This window comes from Argentina anserina, chromosome 4, assembly GCF_933775445.1.
Source record: "Argentina anserina chromosome 4, drPotAnse1.1, whole genome shotgun sequence".
NCBI lineage: Eukaryota > Viridiplantae > Streptophyta > Magnoliopsida > Rosales > Rosaceae > Argentina > Argentina anserina.
The window spans coordinates 231,661-251,006 of NC_065875.1; the positions used below are offsets into that span (position 1 = coordinate 231,661).

Genomic DNA, 19,346 nt, shown 5'->3' on the forward strand with positions numbered 1-19,346 from the left:
CGTCTTCGACATGCAGTGAAGTCGAACCAAGAAAGTTACTCTCGCTCTATTCCTTCAACAATTACTGGCTAGCACACCGACAGGAAGGAAGGTCTATATATATAAACCTCCTCATGTCAGTTCCAACAAACCATCCACGAAATCCTCCAAGCACATTTCTTACCCGCAGGACTCTGAAGAAACCTCAATCATGGAGCTTAACTTCTATCTTACCCTCCTCTTGGGCTTTGTTTCCTTCATCACCTTCTCCCTCTTCTTCCTCTTCTACAGGCACAGATCCCAGTACACCGGCAACAACCTCCCTCCGGGGACTGTTGGCTACCCTGTCATCGGAGAGAGCTACGAGTTCCTGTCCGCGGGATGGAAAGGCCACCCCGAGAAGTTCATCTTCGACCGCATGACCAAGTTCTCCTCCGAAGTCTTCAAGACCTCCATCTTCGGAGAGAAGGCTTGCATCTTCGCCGGCGCCGCCTGCAACAAGTTCTTGTTCTCCAACGAGAACAAGCTCGTCACTGCCTGGTGGCCTAGCTCCGTCAACAAGGTCTTTCCTTCTTCCGTCGAGGACAACAGTAGCGCCAAAGAGGAGGCCAAGAAGATGAGGAAGATGCTCCCCAACTTCATGAACCCTCAGGCTCTTCAACGCTACATCGGGATCATGGACAGCGTCGCACAAAAACACTTCGCTCTCGGCTGGGAAAACAAGACGGAAGTTGAGATCTTCCCCCTTGCCAAGAAGTAAGTATTTCGATATGATATGTGAACGATAATCTTGATTGTGGTTTTTTCAAGATTTAGTATATTAACCAACGTACTGTACGTTGTGGGGTGATTTTGCAGCTACACCTTCTGGCTGGCTGCAAGATTGTTCGTCAGCCTTGAGGACCCAAAAGAAGTTGACAAAATCGGCGACCCCTTCCAACTGTTGGCCTCCGGAATCATGTCGATCCCAATTGACTTGCCCGGAACACCATTCAACAAAGCCATCAAGGCCTCCAACTGGATCAGGGGGGAGCTCTACAAGATCATCAAGCAGAGGAAGATCGACTTGGCCGAGGGCAAGGCCTCACCCACCCAAGACATATTGTCCCACATGCTCTTGACTTGCGACGAGGACGGAACCTACATGAAGGAGATGGACATCGCCGATAAGATTCTCGGACTGTTGATCGGAGGCCACGACACCGCCAGCGCCACTTGCACTTTCATTGTTAAGTACCTTGGAGAGCTCCCACATATCTATGATGCAGTTTACAAGGGTAATTTTCTTTTCTCATTCAACTTCAAGTTGATTTTCGATTATGCCCTTGCTAATTAGTCAAAGAATTAAGGTCCAGGTGAAAACTACAGCTAGAGAATTTAACAGGGGTTGTTGATCAACCCCATCAATAATGATATTCCTTTCGACGACCTTGTTCACCCGTCTTTCTCAATCATCCCATTCTAATTTATAAAGTTATAAATGCCAATGCCACTATGATTTCATCAATAATTTCGGTCTGTTATTTTGTAGTATGTAATGGGCACCACATACAAACCACTTCTCTATTTTGATTATAAATGTATGGGTGCAGTAGATCCATACAAGATATTGTTTATAACTATGTACAAGCTATTGTGTGCCATTTAGTCTATTTCTTGTAGTTTTCCTAAAGTTGGGTATCTGATAATAATAGTCAAATAAAGGCAGCGGTCACATATGGCTTTATTAGCAAATTTATATGTATATTTTTCCTTTAGTTTTCTTCCACTTGGACTGTAATACAGTAATACTAATATAACTTGTGTCTTAATCTATTGATTAACAGAGCAAATGGAGATTGCCAACTCAAAGGCACCAGGAGAGTTGTTGAACTGGGATGATCTTCAGAAGATGAAGTACTCATGGAACGTAGCACAGGAAGTGTTGAGAGTGGCACCACCACTTCAGGGAGCCTTTAGGGAAGCGTTGCAAGACTTCGTTTTCAACGGCTTCACCATCCCTAAAGGGTGGAAGTTGTATTGGAGCGCAAACTCGACACACAAGAGTGCTAAATATTTCCCCGAACCTCAGAAGTTCGACCCTACAAGATTCGAAGGAAACGGACCTGCCCCTTACACATTCGTTCCCTTCGGAGGAGGCCCGAGAATGTGCCCCGGGAAAGAGTACGCCCGATTAGAAATTCTTGTGTTCATGCACAACCTTGTCAAGAGGTTCAAGTGGGAGGCACTTATTCCCGATGAGAAGATCATCGTCGACCCGTTGCCCATGCCCGCCAAGGGACTTCCCGTCCGCCTTTTCCCTCACAAAAAGGCTTAAATATCTATTACCTACCTCAACCTGCGCCTGCTAGTTTTACTTATACAGAAGACCAGCCCCATCATGTTAAGGCTTTGTTAATCTTCCTTTTTTTTCTTCGTTTTTGGGTCAATCATTGTATTTGTTGTTCATGTTTTCTTTTAAATCCATGGTACTTGTGTAACTAATTCAATCCGGACTTGTGTTAGTGCGTGCCATACACGATGTTTTACAGACATAAAAATGTATAATGAATCAGCATTTACAATACACATTGCCCACATATAGTCTTTCTGGCTGTGAAGGTTTTCATTTTTTCACCATTTTTCAATCAAATTTTTTCATTTCCACCATATATTATCTATAGATAATATTATGTACATTATCTTTGTAAAATTTCAGTCAATTTGATAATTATTAAGGTCATCAAAATTGCGTTTTTCTGTTAAAAATATGAACGGTTCATGATTGACATAATTCAGTCAGTCCATTTGTTTTTTGATTTTGAATGTCTTAACGATTACTAAATTGGCTGAAAATTTACATAGATGATTGACACAATATTATCTAGATATTAAACGGTGAAACTGAAGAAATTCGATTTAAAAATAGTGAAAAAATGAAAATACGCACAAAAAACATTGGTGCGGAACCCTTAGCTGAGAAAAATCATATATATATATATATATCACACCGTCTGTCAACTATGCGATGCTTGCATTGTGTAGAGTATCATACATCGGGGATCGTGTCCATCATTCATTATTTCATTTGTATGCGATTTACTAGTTTAATGGTCCATATCGAACTGGTCACGAGATTTGGGACTCGATCATATAGAAAATAGTAGTATGGCAGAAAATAAATAAATTTTGTATTGACGTTGGGATTATATACAGAATTGCATATGGCAGCTACCTAAAAACACTTACATGTTGATAAGTTGTTAATTGTTAGTTTCTAGCAAAAGCTACTTTCACTATTGCTAATACGCACCAACTCGATCTTGCCAATTTCAGCTAGCTAGTCACATTGGTGGTTTGACTATTTGTGGTGACCTCCAAAGAGAGTGCAAACTAGCTAGCTTGTTAAGTTAGAATTGAATTGCATAATACATTAATGGCGAAACTAAAAAGATGAAATAGCTCCATTTACTACTGTTTGTAATTTGTACTCTATTATATGATTTATGTCCCTCGCTCAATTTCCTAGTAGGCTAGGGTCTTTTGAAGAAGCGTTGCCTTTCTTATGTTCGTAGTCCGTACGTAGTCGTTAGGTATTGACGAGCATGCATGACAATTTTATCTCTTGGTGGTATTACTGTAGCTGCATTGTATGAAGGTTAAAATTAATCAGAAAGCGTTTATGCTTTTAACATCGATCCATATGACTATATATATATATATATATATATATATAAGTACAACCGCTTAATTGAAATATGTATTGTTGAAAAAATGTGGATTACATTAGTCATAAAAAATCTCACATTATTAAAAAAAATAAAGAATCATTCTTATGTTATAAGGAACGATACCACACTGTGTAATGGCGAGACCTCTTGTGTGAAACCACATATCCGAGGTTTAGCGGGTGGCTAAAATGATGTGTGTGGGATTGTTGTCTGCTTCCGCTATATGTTCACAAGCTAGCTAGGCAATGTCGTTGACTCGTTGCCCAAACATGAGTAGAGTGGCGGGCTGGTTTTGGGTCGGGTCGGGTCGGTGTTGATGAGATGAGCCCAAAGATTAGATTGTGTCGTACGTCCCGCATTGTTGGGGGCGGGAATACCAAGCAATTGAAGCTACTGAGTGACTAGCTCTTGTGTTGCTCCTCATGTCGCCACGTGTTCCTCCAACGGCCAATCGCCCCTTGGCCAACCAAAAACCAGCAGTACAAGAACACAAACACGAACACAAACGCAAACACAGCCAACTCCACTCTCTCTCTCTCTCTCTCTCTCTCCAGAAATTAATCAAGGAAGGGAAGGGAAAGGTAATTAGGGAGTTGATGGAAGCAGCGCCCCAGCTCGTTTCCAGTGGAATCGAGTCTCTCCGGCGCACTTCATTCCCTGCCACCACCAGTCGAGTCGGCCTTCCTAAACCCAAACGATTTCACCGGGTTCTTGCCGTCGCCACCGAGCCCAAGCCCAAGCCCAAATCTCCCTCGCCTTCCAAACCTATCAATGGAGCTTCCACGGTAAGTAATTAATTATTACATTCATTGCTAAACAAGGCTGTGTTTTTGAATCAAAATGAAAATGAAATCAATGGCAGAGAATGGGAGATGTTTCCAAGGAGATCAAAAGGGTGCGGGCGCAGATGGAAGAAAACGAAGACCTGGCGATACTCATGAAAGGTCTCCGCGGACAGAATTTGAAGGACTCTCAGTTTGCCGAGGATGACGTCCAGCTTCGTCTTGTTGAGGTTTCCCCTACCTCATCATTTCCACTTTGATTCATTCATTAATACTCTACAGTGTTTAATATTTGTTCTAATGGTTTGCTTGCTTGCGTGAGTAGACAGATGAAAGCAGTGAATTGCTGCCTCTGGTATATGATCCTGATAGCATCTCTGCTTATTGGGGAAAGCGCCCTCGTGCTGTTGTCACTCGTGTAATCCAACTACTCTCTGTAACCGGGGGTTTCCTCTCCCGCCTTGCCGGTGATTTCATTAACAAGAAACTCAAAGAGGTAACCTTCTCTGCTTCATTCTCTCTGTACTTACTTGCAACTTCAGAACGTGATTGTTGGGGTTGAACTGATCGAGTATTTCTTTTCTTATAAATCAGAATGAAGTCGCTAGGGCCATTGAAATAAGAGAAATTGTCACCTCTCTGGGTCCTGCATATATCAAACTTGGGCAAGCATTGAGCATTCGACCTGATATACTGTCACCCGCTGCTATGGTTGAGCTGCAAAAGCTTTGTGATAAGGTACCTTGACTTTTTTTTTATTCTTATCGGAACAAGAAGAAAGTTTCTCTAGAATAAGCTCTTTCATAGTGGGACAGCAAGAGGGAGAGGGAGAGGGAGAGAGAGAGAGAGAGAGAGAGAGAGAGAGAGAGAGAGAGAAAGAGAAAGGTGATGTATCTATCATTCAATCATTTAAGTGAGACTTGCAGCCTTGAAAAGAATAGAGCAAATTCATCTCTCATATAATCATAAAATGACTGAAGGAAATTAGAAGCTCCACCAAATTATGAGCAACTAAGATCCATATCTCTCAATTTCTGACAGCATTTTTCAGAAACTTGTTAATTTACCACTCTCTAAGTACTTCCAAGGTTTTATATATCATATTTGTAGGAATAAGCTCTTTGATATGACTTCACTAACCTACCTTACAATGCTAGAGTTAATATCTAACTCTTTTATGCCATATGAAGAAACAGCTCCTACATATATACAAGTGAACAGAAAGGTTGATTGTCTGTTTTCATTGTCTGCACAGCTAATGTTATCTTTACCTTATCTAATAACTCTTTGTTCATATCTGCAGGTTCCTTCATTTCCAGATGATATAGCTATGGCTTTCATTGAGGAGGAGCTTGGTCAGCCATGGCAAAACATCTACTCTGAGCTCTCTCCGTCTCCAATTGCTGCTGGTAAATTCTTACCATTTAAATATAGGACCCGACACTTAATTTTTTTAGTCTTTCAATCAAAAATTCTTTCTTGTTAAGTTCTGTGCTCTTATAAAATTTATTTCCCTTCCCAAAATCTATGTCAGCATCTCTCGGGCAAGTGTATAAGGGCCGGCTAAAAGAAAACGGAGATCTCGTGGCTGTTAAAGTGCAGAGGCCTTATGTTCTTGAAACAGTAACTGTTGATTTGTTTGTCATACGGAACTTGGGTTTGTTTCTCCGGAAGTTCCCTCAGGTATCTCTATGACTGACTTGTCATCTCTTCAGATTTCGTAGCCTGCTTTCTAATTTATTTCTAATTTTCTATCGACTTCTCCTCCTTACCTCATTTTCATTTACTGTTGGCCTTCCTTTAATATTCCAGGTGTCTATAGATGTGGTTGGATTGGTTGATGAATGGGCAGCTCGTTTCTTTGAAGAGTTAGATTATGTTAATGAGGGTGAGAATGGACTACTCTTTGCTGAAATGATGAGAAAAGACCTTCCACAGGTGAGTATGATATGCAACATTAGAGCAATATAAGTTAGCTCCCCTCCCTTATTAATTACGTTAAATTATATCGATGCCATTCACAAGCAGAACACTTATTCTTCTCTACTTGTACTTTGTCTTAGTATGTTCTAGTATCTGAGAGAGAACATGTGTAAGCATAACGCTGAAACACTTAATTTTCAGGTGGTGGTACCAAAAACGTACCCAAAATATACATCAAGAAAGGTTCTTACTACATCATGGATAGAAGGTGAGAAGTTATCACAGAGTACCGAAAGTGATGTTGGAGAACTGGTAAATGTTGGAGTCATATGCTACCTGAAGCAGGTAAAAACTCTAGTGTACTTTACATAGACTTTTTGTAATAATATCTTTAATGCTTAATGTGCTTATGGAGTAGTTGCTTCCTTTTGGCTTCCTGGAATTTGGTGATACTCAGCCTACTTTTTTCATCTACCTGCAATAGCTACCGTAAATTTGTAGAGTTTGGTTCAGATTTGTATTAACAACACCACATCATGATTAAGTTATCCAATTTTGGTGAGCTGGCTAGGTGTGATACTGAATGGTTCATCTACTTCCTCTTTTTACTGCATTGAATAAATTATTTGTGTAGAAATACACTGGACTATAATTGATAAATGACAATATCGGGAATCTGGTGCTCATGTTCTCTTTTCTACATTAGTTGAAACAGCAAATGTACTGCAAAGTCTTCCTTTCAGTTTTTTCGTACATAATGCAAAAACTTAGCAGCCTTGTGTTGATAGGTTTGAGTTGCTACCAGCTTAACAGAGATTAACCAAGTTTCATACCTTCTCTTTGTTACAGTTGCTTGACACTGGAATGTTTCATGCTGATCCTCATCCTGGGAATATGATACGAACTCCAGATGGCAAGCTTGCCATACTTGATTTTGGTAAGATTCTTCTTCATTAAAATCATTTTCTGAAAGGTCATACTTTCTATGGATGGAACATAGAAGAATCATATACTACTAGACTCAATTATATCGCTTGGTCCAGTTTTGGGAGAGGATTTGCCTTGTGGTCCATTTTGAAAGATGGGGTGGACAGTGTTGTGTGTGCTGTTTCTCGGTCTAGTAACCAAATTGTTTCTGATATAGCAAACTATCTGTTTCTGGGATTTTTGTGTATCTTCAGTGAACTCCTTGTTCTCTGATACAACTCTTTCTCAGCTCATTTAACAAAGTTTTGTTTCATTTAAATATAAAGGAGGTGAAACTTTTGCTGTGCATTCTTTCATGGACGTTATTATGCATATAACTGAAAGGAGATAAAAGATCGAAGACATGAGTTATGATAAATCAGAATTTACTAATTTTTTTATGTTCAGTTGATTTTCTTCACCTTTCACATACATACATAGTGAAATATATACTCAACTCAGGATTAGTAGCTTTTTATCAAAGTGAAGTTTTGGCTTAGCACCAAAGCAGACATGATACAATCTAAACCAAATAAAGTTAGGAATCAGTATTACGGTATTACCCTTGGTGTATATAAAAACGATGCACCCTGGGTGTAGTTTAAAGCCATATGACCGTAAAGTTTGTGACAGTTGGTAGGTATGCCCTTTGATGTTGAAACAGTAATCCAGCAGTACTTGCAGTCGTTTGATTATAATTCTAAACTCTAATGACATTCTGCTCATTCATTGATCCTGCGTCAACATTCAGTATATGTAGAACTTATGTGTGCTTATATGGTTATACCCGGTTTAATTGTCAAGCACAATTCATAATTCTATTTTTTTAATATCTGTATTAGGTCTGGTAACCAAGTTAACTGATGATCAGAAGTATGGGATGATTGAGGCCATTGCCCACCTTATTCATCGTGATTATGGAGCCATAGTCAAAGACTTTGTCAAGCTTGGTTTTATTGACGAGGGAGTTAATTTAGAACCTATTTTGCCTGTTCTGGCCAAGGTTTTTGATCAGGCTCTTGAAGGTGGAGGAGCAAAAAATATCAACTTCCAGGACTTGGCAGCAGATTTGGCACAAATTACATTTGACTATCCTTTTAAGATACCGCCTTATTTCGCTCTTATAATTAGAGCAATTGGGGTCCTGGAAGGCATAGCTTTAGTGGGAAATCCTGATTTTGCTATTGTGGATGAGGCCTATCCATATATTGCCCAGGTATTCAAACTCTCACTATTGTGATTGTTTTTAGGCATATAATCTTTTTTCAAATAATTTATATTCGTTTGTAGTGCATTAATGTTCCATGGAAATTTTAATATATGCTTATATATACTTGAGGAAAATTTGCAGTGAGAAACAAGATTTGGTTTGTTTTACTTTGCTGAAACATAATTATTATCTCTTCCGTAATTTTTTTTTGGTCTTAAGAAATGCTGCTGCTTGATGAGGTTCAACAAACTCACAATTTTAACAATTATTTTCCACTGTTAGAGGCTCCTGACAGATGAATCCCCGCGGTTGAGGAATGCTTTACGGTACACAATTTATGGGAAATCAGGCGTGTTTGATGCCGAGAGATTTATTGATGTCATGCAAGCCTTTGAGAGTTTCATAACTGCTGCTAAGAGTGGAGGTGGAGAGGATATGAATGGTGATATGGCTGAACTTGGACTTTTGCAAAGTCAAACAGAGTATACCCTTCCTGGATTTGCATCAAATGTGCAACCAGTTCAAACAAGGGCGGCTTTAGCATTTGTACTATCTGATAAGGGAAACTTTTTCAGAGAATTTCTCCTGGATGAGGTATTTCACTACTTCTAGAACTGACTTATAGTATCTTTCTTTATTGGCTTCACATCCTTCTTTTTAGAGCTGTTTTTCCCTGGTTGAGATTGTTCTTTTGGAAAGTACCTAATTTTAGTTACAAAAAAATTAGCAGATTGAGGTGGAAATTAGCATTTCTTTGTAAATCTATCGCATTGTATTTTGTTGTCATATGTCACCCTGATGATTTGATCATCTTTTTAAGAATTGAAACTTTTAACTAGGGAAGTATAGACGACCTTTACTTTGTTTTGTTTATTTTCCATGCCCTTAGTAGATATTGGACACTTGCTCTATTAATTTTCCTTAATAACAGCTAGTGTTTGATATGGATCTTGCAGAATAACATATCTAATTATCTAGGGACTACCACATTAAAATGTTTGTTAGCAACGAATTGTCTTTGACTATTGTCTTCTTCATGCAAAACAGATTGTGAAAGGCATTGATGCAGTTACAAGAGAACAATTGGTTCGTGCAATGGCACTTCTTGGATTTGGAAATGCTCTCCCAGTTTTCAGCATGGTTCCTAGTTTTGGGCCATTCAAGCCCGCTGGACTTCTACCAACAATAACTGAGGAGGATAGAGTTATATTGAACAATGTTCAAACAGTAGTCGAGTTCCTGGCTGCAGGAAGTTCAATATCAAGAACGTCCAATCAGGTACTTGCAATCAAAAGTTATTGGGAGACTGTTGGCATATGAAGTTCCTTACAAAGCTAATTTAATTTTTATGCTGTACTTTCTGTGGTATTGGACTTTGGCAGGAATTGAATGTGGCTCGGGTTATCCAAGAGTTTCTTCCTGTTTTGCCGAATATCTCTTCCACAGTGCTTCCTGAAGTGCTCAACCGGTTATCTTCACGGGTAATGGCACGTGTGATTAGAGATACAATTTTGTAATAATATTCTCTAGCTCTCATCCAAAAAAAAAAATCGATAGCTTACGTATTATGAACTTGAGTGTGCATATATACTTAGTTGTACCAGATGCAAGTCCTATATATATCTAGTCTGACCTTGTCTTTAGGTACAATCCTCATCCTCAACAGGTTCCGAGAACCCAAATTGTTGTATATAATATCGTTAAGAAATGAACTAAAAGTTTGGCCAGAAAAGACTATCTATGCTTTAATTTTTTTGATGAACTATCTATGCTTTAATTGATGTTGCTTGTTTAAGCAACATTTTGGATTCTTCAAACTGTTTTTTGAATAGGGGTGAGTTGGCCAACTGGAATAGATTTTAGAATTTCAATTGCTTGCTAGTTGTCACATGGTTATGTTAGAACTTAGAAGAAGTGGCAATCTATTCAAGGTACTGGGATTTGGCTATTGCATGCAGCCAAATACAGTACTGAATACTGATTATTGGATATGTTGGCGTCTGTCACCATGCCGTGTTCATTCGGCTTGTATTAGGTGGCTATTTTCGTTTTCTGTGTGCCAGAAAGTCGTCTGAACTATTGGTATACTGGTATACAAGTAGAAAACATGTTTCGATTTTAAAGTTGGAATGATTTACTCTTTTGGAACATATTGCATTTCATGAGAATGAACAATGATCGTGAGGTTTCAGACGGATGTGCACATGCACTTTGGACTATACAAACTAATGTTCATCACAGGGACGGCCCTGAGATCTTCGGAGCTATAGGCAGAGCGAAAAGATGGGGCTCCTTACCTTTTAATGTAGTCACTTTTTTTTTCTACGAACACAAGATAGTTTGCGAATTGTAAAGAGTTTGCGAATTGAAATTTGCATATAAGACTTACCCGCAAAATGAATTTAACAGTTTTTTTTTAACAAAAAAAGAAAAAAACTACAAAGGAGCCCCATAACACGACTGTTATGGGATAAATTAAGCTGAATAGTTGAATTCAATAGTTGAATTGAAATTGTTATTTCTATTGCCCAATTCCTAAATATGCTGGAAACTAAAAAAAAAAATTGATCTTTCATGGAAGAGCAAATGATGAACAATTACAATAAAATAAAAATAATTATAGATATAGCTGATGAAATAATAAAATCAAAAGTATGACTGTATGAAACTGAAAATAATTAACTAGAACTAGCAGAATTGCAGCTGCAAAGGAAAATTTAGAAAAATTAGAACTATATTTCATCTTAATCTTATATATATAATTAAAAAATATACACGGCTTATTTTTTGGGAGGCCTACTTGAGTTGGGGCTCTAGACGGCTGCCTACTTGGCCTTGCCCCAGGGTCGGCCTTGTTCATCATAATGCAAATCCTATGAGATCAATAACGATGAGTAAATTATAAAAATAAAAATAAAATTATTTTCTGTTGAAGCTGCGTAGATCATGACGCTTAAATGCAAACCAATCGTAAGATTTTTGGCTCGAAACCTGATTCTTTACCTGTAAATGAAGAAGTCATCCTAAACTTAGAATAACAAATCTGTGTAAGCCTAGATTAATGTACGAGGAAAACTAGTGTAAAAGTGGTGCCCTTGTTGGTTTGGCTGTAATCGGTGCCATTGAAGTTTGGTTCAATCTCTTGTTGTTTAGCCCTTACTTTCCCCGTTAACCATCTGAACCCCATTAGCTCGGGTGTAAGAATGAATTGTATTTACTGGTAATCACCAGCATTTCTACAAGAACAGGTAATGGTAGATGAGCGTGACGGCAAGGCATTCCAAATAGACCTGTTAATGGTATACTGCTATTCTAAGTTTTGCTCTCAGAATTTTGATCGAAAGAGAGTATCAACGTTGAAACGATAACAAACGTCCCCGGTTACTGGTGTATGTAACAGGTGATCTGTTACGTTGTGCTGAATATACAGTGAATTATAGCAAGCGCAATGAACTGGGTAGTGGTGGATTAAGATTTAAGCAAGCATCCCTGAATAATTTGTAAGCTTAAATGGGGTAGATTTGGTTGCTTTCTGTGGGAATAATCACAAGTATAGCCTGGAATTACCAAGTAATAATTAGTAGCCAGCTGCTTTGTTCTACTTTCCATGGTGTGGTTACAATGAAGTATAAATTGGAGACTTTATTTGCACTCGCTACTCTCCTAAAAGGTTGTATGAGAGTCCAGGCGTGCTGATCACAGCAAAGCTTGGCATGCAAGCTTTTGCAACAATGTAATGGGAACAAGATTATATTAAGGAAACTACCACAACAATCCCACTAAAACTAGGCCATCATTCAGCAGCTGAATACAAGTCCTGATCGGTTGATTGTTAAAGCCAAGTTCAATATATGCAAGAGAAATGAATAAAGGAATCAAACTGGTGTACACATCCACCATTGCCAGCAAGACATGTTTCCCACCCCCGCCCCGCCCGCACAATGCTTCAGTAGCTTTTTCCATGACAAAGGACGATTAATTTCTATACCAAAGCCTTCCCTAGTATTAGTCTTTCTTTTCTCCTTACAGTATTCACGAGATCACAATGAATGAAATTACTATTCTAATCTGTATCTGCTGAGTCCCTTTACTGAGCTAAATCCTCTTTACATTCGCATCGTGACCTCATTTGTTGTGACCTTTTCCTTTCTTTGATTTGTTCTTCTCCTGCATTTTCTTCTTCTTTGCTTCAACAGTAACCCATGTATAATCTGCTGGAATCGCAAATGGGTCAGGAATAGTTTCTATCCTACTGCTAGAACCAGTAGCCGATGAGCCAGGGCGGTTGTAAGGAGCTCGTATCCACTGAAACCAAGATGAACTCGAGGATTGCATCCTTGCGGGGCTCTCTATGCCTGCAGAAGTGGGGCTCGACGGGGGTGTTGTGAATTCATCCACTGGAGCTAATTCTTCAAGTTTTGTAAAAGTGACAATTACTCTGATAGTGGGAACCACTGGGATAGCAACCTAGGTAACAACACAATGGTAACACTCAGAAACTGAACTAAAGTACAGGAAGAAAGTGCTACCAATAATTACTGTGCGTAATGAATAACCTATTAGGTACAGAAAGTTCCATGGTACTACCATTTGCTTAAAAAAACTGCAACCAGATTGTTAAAACTGGCTTTTTTTTACTTCACATTAAACACCACAATACGTATAGGGGTCATATGACTTAATCAGCTGCTATAATCAGACAATGGATATCATCCTTCTAAGAAAAAATAATAAAAGAGTTGATAATATATATTTTTCAGGTAATCTGATAGTTTAATAATACATGTTGGGAAATATAACGTATCCTACAGGTGGATTTCTGATTATTATTATTATTATTATTATATATTTGCATGCCTTGCTTACAGTTAAGACTCCCGATTTCACCAGGCTGAAATACTTCTTAGATATAATTTTTCGTAAAACTATAAACTTGTTATATTTATTACAAGTTTATCAAATTTGAAAAAGAGTCGGAAGAAATTATTCGACCCACCTAGCAAAACAATGAATTGCATATAACAGCCAAAAACCAGTTGACTTTCTTAGATGAAAGATACCAAATGGTACCCACAGTTTTGAGGCATTAAATGGCACTTTCTTAGCAAGCTAGTAGCATTTCTGACATCCAAGATCCTAATTTACAAGGATTAAAATGAGTGTTCAATGACTAGTGCTCGATACACTTATGGTAGTCCCATTCATACTTTTCTGTAAAGCTAAAAGCAAGGGGATCAGTTCTGTAAACCCCAACTGAGTGAACCCTTAATTCCTTGATATTGGAGTAGAATTAGAGCTCAAAGGGTGGAAATCAGACATTGATGTGAAAAAAATACATATTTTGAAAATCAGTTTGCTAGCTGAGGAGTCTAGTTCAACCCATCTGCAGAATCTTATATTTAACTTTTTTTTAAAGGAGCATAAATAAAATAATAAAATAAAAACTGGAAACAAAATGAATACAAGCAGTGAACAAAAAGTACACTAGTCCACTTCTTGTTTTAAAACGACTACTGATCAACTCAAAGGAAGTATAACACTACAATAATCAACTAGTACATTCCGTGGCAAGTTCAAGGGGTAACCAGACAATTGGAATCTAATCTTAAGAGTATATAGATAACTAAAAGTGTTTGATATGATCAATGTTCTAAAACTCGGTCAACTCGGCCGAGTACTCGGCGAGTACTCGGTATTTGGCTGGTTACTGAGGCGATTTTGACCTACTCAGTGCCTCTACTCGGTGGGAAGAAAATCGGCCGAGTACTCGGTCCAACTCAGTCCAACTCGGTCCAACTCGGTTAACTCGGGTCCAAATCGGTCAACCCGGTCAGAAAAAAAAACAAGATTTTAGGGTTGTTTCAGATCTTCCTAGTGAAAGGGTTGGAGAGGAATCGGGAGTGGATGGTGGCTTAGAGCCTAGGAGAGATCCTAGAATCCAAGAAATTAGAGAACTTGATGAGGATGATTTTATATCCGATGATGAAGAGGAAATAGATGACTTGAGTTTTGATTTTGAGTCGGATTCGAAGGGAGTACAAGATGGATATGGAGAAGAAGAATTTGAGGCATAGTTACATATGATTGGGATTGTTTGTAAGAATTGAATTTGGTTTGCTTTTATTACTTATGTTATTGTAATTGACTAATGGTTGTTTTTATTTTGTAGACATTATTATCTCTTAAATATTATAATATTTTATGGACTATTTTTATTATTTTGGACATTATATATTAGATTATATGTTTTAAAAATAATTAAAAAAATTAAGAAATTAGAATCCGAGTACTCCTCTACTCGCTACTCACCACCTGGCCGACCGACTACCGAGTAGCGAGTTTTAGAACCTTGAATATGATACTGCATTTCTGTACAAGAACTACAGTAGGAATCCTACATATTTTAAAAACGTTGGTACGCCTAGAATTGGTCGATATATGAAAACTGAAAACAGGTGCCTCAGACTTGAAACCAGAACTCCTACAAAAAGTTATTCACTTAAAGAGAGAAGCAGGCCCGCACAGAAAAGAAAAACAATGATTCCAAAACAAGTTAAAGTAGATTGGAATACAATTCATCTGCAGAATTAAGGAAAAACCAAATCAGGTAACAAGAATGTCTTTTTTTTTTAAAGAAAATAGTAGGGGCAGCATACCTTGACGGGAAATGTTCCCACTGGAAGTTTGGTAGTAAGCAGTTCCCTCAAACGACGGATGGCCTTAACCTTGTTTGCTAGAATATCAAGCAACGGCAACAGTTCCTCTGTTTGTAGAGGAAAGATAGGGGAAAGCCAGAGAATAGGCCTTAGCCCTTTCTTATACTCATTCTCCTTGCTTGCATCCTTATGACGACTTCTGCTATCAGAACCCGCTGAGGAAGATGCTTTCATATCCCTTCCTCTCCTGTGATCATCGCCCCTCACAACAGCGTCCACATTATTTCTTCCAGGTTTGCTTATATTTCTGGAGGGTGAATCTCCTAGCAGATCACTCACCTTCTCATCCACACAGAGAGAACTTCTTGGTGGGACAGCCTTTTTAAGTCCTTCGTTGTTGGTATCCCGCTTCCTCCATCCACCAAACCATCCTTTCTTTTCCTGCTTAGTCTCTCCATTTCCACAACTGCTTACATCAATAGGAATTTCTCTTGCCTCAAAACAACTGTGACGATGCTCAATAATTCCATCCCCACTCTCATTGGTCGATTCAGATGAATCCCTCTTCAGTGCGACTTCAAGTTGCCTCCTCTCATCCTCAGTCAAAATATCATCGAGCTCCTCACTTTCAGTTTCATTTTCATTGCAAGATGAGAAAAACTCATCATCTGTCATAGCCCCGGGGACCCGCCTAGACTTGATACTCACAACCACATTATGCATATCGTATACCTTGGCCTTCCATGATCCAACCATTTCTGTTTTCTCCTGCCGCCTCCAAGTCAACTGAGGCAAGAGAACAGCCTGAGTCACATCAATGCCAGGCCTGAATATATTCGTCTGAGACATTGCAACCACTTCCTGCCGGACCTCTTCTTCAGTTGCTTGAGACCCAGCGCCATCCAAAGCATTCATCACCTCCCTATCCTTGTGAGAGATCATGCAAAGCGAGCCAGGAGGCACCTTGCCATCGTCCGACCCATCACCAAGAAAGAGAACACTCTGATCAGCACGCTGAATCCTAAAACCATCGAAACCGGCCAATGTCATGTCTGCTCTCAAATTAGCCCCCCTTTTCCAGATCCTATACGTGTCTGATGGAGCAATCCTTGAAATGAAAGGAATCACGGAACTCTCAAAGTGGAATGTAATTTCCATGTAGAAGTCTCTCATCCTGCGCACAGTTCCAATCAAACGAGGCAACCTTCTGCACCATTTCGCCCAGGCCAATGGCTGATAGTGCCTAACAATAATCATGGAAATCGCCTCTTCTCTACTGCAAATGGCTTCCTGGAGTGCACTCCAGCCCTGCTCATTCTGCAAGCTCCAATCAGCGCCAGCAACCATAAGCATTTCGGTGGCAGTCTGGTCCCCAAGCTTAACAGCCAAGTGAAGAGGGGTGTCGCGGTTCGGGACATCTCGGCGGTCAATGACGGCAGCAATGGCATCAGCCTTGTCTTCCTCAGCTAGTGAAGCTGATTCGGTTCGAATCTCGGCAGGGTTAGAAAGCCGGGGAAGAGCTCCAAGAATCCTCCTGAGAGTGGCATAGTCCTTAATGATTATGGCTTTGTGTGCAGGACTATGAGCATACTTGAAAACATCCATTGAAGCCATGCCTCAGGAGAAACTAGATGTCACAAACCAAATCAATACTCAAAACACAGCCCCAAAATGATACATGTTAATTCAGAGCAGTCAATTCAACAAAAGAAACAGACCCAGTTCAGAAATGAAATTAGCGTGTGCCCAAGAGAATTTCTCACCTTTCTGAGCTGTGCTTCTTCTTCTTGAACTTGTTCTTGTAGTGCCAAAGAAAGAAGAGGAGCACCTGGAAGTCTAGAGAGAAAAGAGAGAGAGAAATGGTGGTGATCCCATCCAGATCAGACAGACCCAATTGAGAACAAGCGCAGCATGCATGTGACTTCTTTTGTAGATTTTATTATTAACAATTGAAGAGAAGAGAGTAGGAAGGAATCTGGAAAGGAATAAAAGCCCGGGGAATAACGGGAAAGAGCGGCAGGCACACAAAGAACAAGTCTTTAAAGGAGTTTACCCTCACAGACTAGTAACAGCAAACCCCCAAGAAGAAAGGAATTTCTTCTTCTTCTTCTGAAGAAGAAGAGAGCTGGGTGTGGGTCTGATGGGTGTAGAGAGGTGGTGTCATTTTGTATAATTTGTACAATTAATTTGACCTCTTCTTATTTTATGAAGACAAACCAAGATAAGAGCACAGAGCAAAATTACAAAGAAAGGTCAGAGAAAGGGGAGGGGGTCCAAACCAGGAACGCAGCATGTGATGTGACCACAGAGAGGAACCTACTCTCCCATTTCCCTTTCCCCTTCCCCTTCCCCTTGCTCACTACTACCAAATAATAATATCGCTTGTGCTAATATTCAACGCTCTTTAAATGGCAAAACTTTGTGTTTGTTTCAAACAAAAAATCTACAAAATGACTTTCAACAAATCAATCATTGATTGAAATTTCATTCATTCGGTGCTGGATGGTACTTTCTCTTTTTGATGATGAAAATATTACGACTGATTACTTTGAACACAACCTACAATATGAAGCATTTCCAAAAAAAAAAAAACCTACAATATGAAGATCAAAGTTAAAACTTAAAAGCACACGACACTGAAAGAGACTACAACTCCAACTTTTGTTTGCTGCTGCGTGGCAAAGGTTTGCAACATGTAATGTTCTCTCCAAATATGTCGGGATCAATCCAAGTGAACTAAGTAATCAAGGGAGACATCTTGAAAAGATAAAAATAAAATATAACACAATGTCTACTCTATTTGCTTCACTGTGTAGCATAGCTTTCCAAATATGTTACCACTTGAATATACAAGTGGCACTAAACTTCATCTTGCGACCATGAAATAGAGTCAAGCACTCATTGCCCCGTGGGAGCAAACACAGTTTGCCATAGACACTAATCAAATTTGGCTCTACTATCCCTATCACATGCCTCATTATACAAAACTAAGTAACACCGGAGTCCACCAACAAGGGCCCAAAGGCATAGAGGAAACCCCCAAATATGGACCATGACCCGCAACAAAGGCCTCACGACCAAGAGGGGTTTTGTCGTCAATGTTATAGGCGGAGCACAGACTACATCACATCAGGCCAACCGTCAAGGACAAAGATAAACACACACTCCGCCACCAACAACCAAACCATTTGGAACAACAATACCACCACGCCTCTAAGTAGACGATGACTTGTGAGACCTAAGCCAAGAGTGGAGCGATCAACCGCCACACTGTTAAGAAACCTCAGAAGAGGGCCACCCCGGAAGCTGGACATAGGGAGACCAAGTGTGACGGAACCCTCGCCAAATGGGAACTTAGTCGAAATCTAAGGAAATTTTGTCGGCAGCTGCTGGCATGGATAAACTAAAAATAGAAGAAAAAAAAAATATATATATATATATATATATATAAACCGTCCATATTCAGAGTGAAGGTTCACTATGAAGTTTCAGAGTGAAGTTCCAATTTTAGCACACTTTTCGGTCAAATTTTTTCACCATAAGTGATTCAATATTTAGATATGATATTCAAGATCATCTCTATAAAGTTTCATCCAATTTGACAATGATTTGAGCTTTCAAAATTAAGATTTACACGAACGGTTCACGTTGAACAGTTTTAATTCATTCATTGATTTAATCTAATTTCAATACCTTAACGATGTCCGAATTAGATGAAATTTTGTAGAGATGATCTTAAATAGCATATCTAAATATTGAATCGCTTATACTGAAAAAATTTGACCGAAAAGTGTGCCAAAATTGGAACTTCACTCTGAAACTTCAGAGTGAACCTTCACTCTAGATAGAGACTGTATATATATATATATATATTTGTTTGTGTTGCCCGCTAGACTAAAAGTTTTTACATGCCAAAGTTTTTAATACTCAATCACGTTGACATCAAATTTAATCTCACGACCACTAAACAAGAATTAAGGCGGCTTACAACATAATAAGGTAGACTATAGGAGTCTGGCATTGCTATCGATTTTAAGCTGAGCTATTGCACTCCAGTAAAACGAATGCACCTTATAAGCATTACCCATTAACTACAATCCCTCCTATATATGTGTACCTA

The 19,346-nt window shown here is 39.1% G+C and overlaps 3 protein-coding genes across 3 annotated transcripts; 2 read left to right on the forward strand and 1 right to left on the reverse strand.

Annotated features, from left to right (window-relative positions):
* Positions 1 to 19: 19 nt before the first annotated feature.
* LOC126790706 (beta-amyrin 28-monooxygenase) lies at positions 20 to 2,543 on the forward strand (the record flags this gene model as incomplete). Its single annotated transcript, XM_050517050.1, has 3 exons — positions 20 to 735; positions 838 to 1,256; positions 1,806 to 2,543. Coding segments are annotated over 3 exons (1,626 nt in total), but the record flags the coding sequence as incomplete, so codon positions are not given.
* A 1,700-nt stretch (positions 2,544 to 4,243) lies between these two features.
* Positions 4,244 to 10,090, forward strand: LOC126790936 (uncharacterized). The gene is made up of 13 exons (XM_050517315.1): positions 4,244 to 4,474; positions 4,552 to 4,701; positions 4,797 to 4,967; positions 5,066 to 5,209; positions 5,775 to 5,880; positions 6,006 to 6,154; positions 6,284 to 6,409; positions 6,596 to 6,739; positions 7,244 to 7,331; positions 8,203 to 8,576; positions 8,853 to 9,164; positions 9,618 to 9,848; positions 9,953 to 10,090. Exons 1-13 carry the CDS (start codon positions 4,286 to 4,288, stop codon positions 10,085 to 10,087), a joined length of 2,319 nt encoding a protein of 772 aa, XP_050373272.1. The 5' UTR covers positions 4,244 to 4,285; the 3' UTR covers positions 10,088 to 10,090.
* Positions 10,091 to 12,540: 2,450 nt separating this feature from the next.
* On the reverse strand, positions 12,541 to 17,427 carry LOC126790278 (uncharacterized). The gene is made up of 3 exons (XM_050516457.1): positions 16,990 to 17,427; positions 15,227 to 16,853; positions 12,541 to 13,037 (listed from the first exon to the last, which is right to left on the reverse strand). Exons 2-3 carry the CDS (start codon positions 16,838 to 16,840, stop codon positions 12,696 to 12,698), a joined length of 1,956 nt encoding a protein of 651 aa, XP_050372414.1. The 5' UTR covers positions 16,841 to 16,853; positions 16,990 to 17,427; the 3' UTR covers positions 12,541 to 12,695.
* Positions 17,428 to 19,346: the final 1,919 nt, after the last annotated feature.

Excerpts from the sequence above, each read along its gene's own strand:
- LOC126790936 (XM_050517315.1), top strand. The coding sequence starts at position 4,286 with ATGGAAGCAGCGCCCCAGCTCGTTTCCAGTGGAATCGAGTCTCTCCGG. Across the intron at positions 4,702-4,796 it reads TCCAGCTTCGTCTTGTTGAG|ACAGATGAAAGCAGTGAATT; the intron begins GTTTCCCCTACC and ends TTGCGTGAGTAG. Across the intron at positions 8,577-8,852 it reads CCTATCCATATATTGCCCAG|AGGCTCCTGACAGATGAATC; the intron begins GTATTCAAACTC and ends TTCCACTGTTAG.
- LOC126790278 (XM_050516457.1), bottom strand. The coding sequence starts at position 16,840 with ATGGCTTCAATGGATGTTTTCAAGTATGCTCATAGTCCTGCACACAAA. Across the intron at positions 13,038-15,226 it reads TGGGAACATTTCCCGTCAAG|GTTGCTATCCCAGTGGTTCC; the intron begins GTATGCTGCCCC and ends GTTGTTACCTAG.